The sequence below is a fragment of the Cottoperca gobio genome, chromosome 14 (assembly GCF_900634415.1).
Source record: "Cottoperca gobio chromosome 14, fCotGob3.1, whole genome shotgun sequence".
NCBI lineage: Eukaryota > Metazoa > Chordata > Actinopteri > Perciformes > Bovichtidae > Cottoperca > Cottoperca gobio.
Genome location: NC_041368.1, coordinates 8,614,083 through 8,617,401, shown reverse-complemented (window position 1 = coordinate 8,617,401; position 3,319 = coordinate 8,614,083). Strand labels below are relative to the sequence as shown.

Here is a 3,319-nt window from a genome sequence, read left to right as displayed (position 1 = left end):
ACTGAAGAAGAAGAAGAAGAAGAAGAGGAGGAGTAGGGAGAAGGCTTCTCAAATCCTGCCAAAAGACCAAACACATTCCAGTCGGGTGCTATCAAAGGGGTCGACACTATGGGGTTTCTCTTGCACACTAATATAAAGAAGGAGCTTTTCCGTGCGCTATGTATCGCAGTCCTCCTCTTCCTCACCACATCTGCAGAGGAAGACGACAAAGTGAAAAATTCCCAGTGTCACAACTACGCGGGAGGACACGTCTATCCTGGAGAGGCTTTCCGCGTGCCTGTGTCTGACCATTCCCTGCACCTCAGCAAAGCCAAGAGTGAGTTTCTCTCATTAGTTCTTCCAGAAGTGGCAAGTTAGTATTTGAATAAGGAAAGTGCGCAGTGATACTTGCAGCAGCTGCTGCAGCGGAGTGATACTGCCGTTAGGACAATAGAAACAAACTGTCCGTCTGCAGCTTGTGCTCATATTAGATGGTCTGTCTCTTGTGTACTTATATTCATAGGTGACAGTTCGAGATGTTAGTGTGTGTCACTCACAGAGGAGGCCTAACTTTTAATCAGAATTTTTTTGTAGGACACGTCATTCTATGAAATTCATTGGATCGCTTCCCTAACTCCCTCCGCCCCTTCGACACCTGACAAACATCGCTCATAATAGCACGAGAGGGTTGGACACAATAACACTTAGAAACTAGCAGAAGCCGTTATAAAACTCACGTGGTCATGTATAGTCCATATAATATGCAGGCTTGTAATACAATGTAAGTGTTTAAGTTACAAAGAGAGAAAACTAATATAAATATTTCAAAGAGCATTATTAGGTGTACAAAAATAGGAACATCAAAGAGCAAAACTGCATGCAAAGTACTAAATAGTAGAATATAAGTAAGTCATTAAAAAGTGGATATGAAATGGTTAGAAATATGATATGCAGATCAAAATGTGAATATGCACATTGTAAAGAATAAAAATATACTGTAGACATAAAGGTAAAGTAAAAAATAAGATTAACAACCTTATGGCCTCAAAACTTACATTAGAGATTTATCAGCACCTCAAAAATTGTAAAAAAAAAAATACTGAACATAATGAGTCTCAATGTGCAATACAGTAACGGTAAAAATAAAATCATTTTTTTCCAACCATGTATTTTGTTCCTTCCTAAGTTTCAAAGCCTGCGCCGCACTGGGAAGGGACAGCCGTCATTAATGGTGAATTCAAGGAGCTGAAACTGTCAGACTACAAAGGCAAATATCTTGTCTTTTTCTTCTATCCTCTGGACTTGTGAGTTACATCTGAAACGCACATTACATACTTACTTCATTTATGTTGCTGCACGACAGAGTCTATTCTGATGTAAATGTGTTCTTTCTTTTGCAGCACGTTTGTCTGCCCCACTGAGATCATCGCATTCAGCGATCGTGTGCATGAGTTCAAAGACATCAATACAGAGGTGGTCGCCTGCTCCATCGACTCCCAGTTCACCCACCTGGCCTGGTAAGATCGCTGTTCCCGTTGCACCCACATAAAGCTCTCGGACTTCAACGGCTTGTAATAACAGACGTCCTATAGTAGCTACTTTAGTAGACTGATTAAAATATTGTATTTAGGACTGCAACTAACCGTTATTTTCATTGTCAATTTATTTTCTCGACTAATCGATGAGTGTTTTGGTCTATAAAATATCAGAAAATGGTGAAAAATGTTGAGCACTGTTTCCCAAAGCACAAGATAATGTCCTCAAATGTCTTGTTTTGTCCTCAACTTCAGTTTACTGTCATAGATGAGTAACGAAACAAGAAAATATTTACATTTGAGAAGCTGGAATAAGAGAATTTTAACCTTCTTTTTTTTCATGAAAGAATGACTCAAACCAATTAATCAATTACAAAAATAGTTGCCGATTTAATTTAATAGTTGACAACTAGTCGATTCATCTTTGCAGCTGTAGTTATATTTTCTTTCAAAGTTTTACCCCAATTAATTGTTTGCTTTTTGGTTGAATTATTTTGTGCTCCAGAACTGTACTGTAATTTTCCTTTTTCAATATCATTTTGGAAGAGTGTGAATCATGTTGCTAAACTGTACACTAAGAGTATTATCAACAAACATCTTGTTATCAACAGGATCAATACGCCCAGGAAGCAGGGTGGACTTGGACAAATGAAAATCCCTCTGTTATCTGACCTCACTCACCAGATTTCAAAAAACTACGGAGTGTACCTGGAGGACCAGGGACACACACTAAGGTACGGTTACTCATTTGTGTTAATGGCCATTATTAAAGGTTTATAGGATGATCAACTTAATAAAACACTGTTATGCCACTCTGAGGTGTTTTAGGAGAGAACAACAGCTGATAAGTTATAGGAGCAGGCATGAAGCACTTTGTATACAAATCACATTTGATGCTTCTGCAACTTGGACAAATGTGCTTCATAACTTTCTAAGTCATAACTAGCTGGTTATTTGAACAACTATGTAGAAGTTTAACAATAAAGAACTAACAGTTAGTCATGCTTGAATCTGACTCGCCTGTCCGTATCTTTCTCAGGGGACTCTTCATCATCGATGACAAAGGCATCCTGAGGCAGATCACCATGAATGATCTTCCGGTGGGAAGATCTGTGGATGAGACTCTGCGGCTTGTCCAGGCCTTCCAGTACACTGACAAACACGGAGAAGGTACGAGGAGCTCATTTTAAACAACAGTACCTGGAAACTAATGGCTAGTTTTCAGTGGATTCTTTGAGCTGTTTTTCTTGTGCTGACTGGAATTGTGTCTTCTTAACAGTGTGTCCAGCAGGATGGAAGCCAGGCAGTGACACAGTGAGTATCACAAACTAATGGTGTTCTGTGATGGATAGACGATTCCTAGATCGAGTAGCATATATTTGTAAATTGGTCTGTCTGCGTCCAGCTAGTGCAATGACAAATATTATGTCTGTTTTGCGAAAAGAAAAGCATTTACACATGTGTTCAGAGAAACAGATTGCCACTGTGAGTATTGCCTGCATATTTAGTATGTGCCCTCACAGCAGATTTTTCATTGTGAATTGTTGGGGGGGGGTGTATTAATTGGGATACACACAAAGCAGACTAGTTTGTTGTCAGGGATCTCACAGGCTGTGTGTTGTGTATTACTTACTATCATAAGAAATACTTATTGTGCTCTAATTTAACAAATTCTCTCCCACAGATCATTCCCGACCCTTCAGGCAAGCTGAAGTATTTTGATAAACTGAACTGATCTGTGTTCCTCTCGTCCCAGTCTGTGAAATCTTACTGAAAGTCCAAATAAAAAGTGTTTTCATAAAATT

The 3,319-nt window shown here is 39.1% G+C and overlaps 1 protein-coding gene across 1 annotated transcript; it reads left to right on the top strand.

The window, feature by feature from the left end:
* prdx4 (peroxiredoxin 4) lies at positions 1–3,319 on the top strand. The gene is made up of 7 exons (XM_029447823.1): positions 1–316; positions 1,166–1,283; positions 1,380–1,496; positions 2,126–2,248; positions 2,554–2,684; positions 2,794–2,828; positions 3,199–3,319. Exons 1-7 carry the CDS (start codon positions 109–111, stop codon positions 3,247–3,249), a joined length of 783 nt encoding a protein of 260 aa, XP_029303683.1. The 5' UTR covers positions 1–108; the 3' UTR covers positions 3,250–3,319.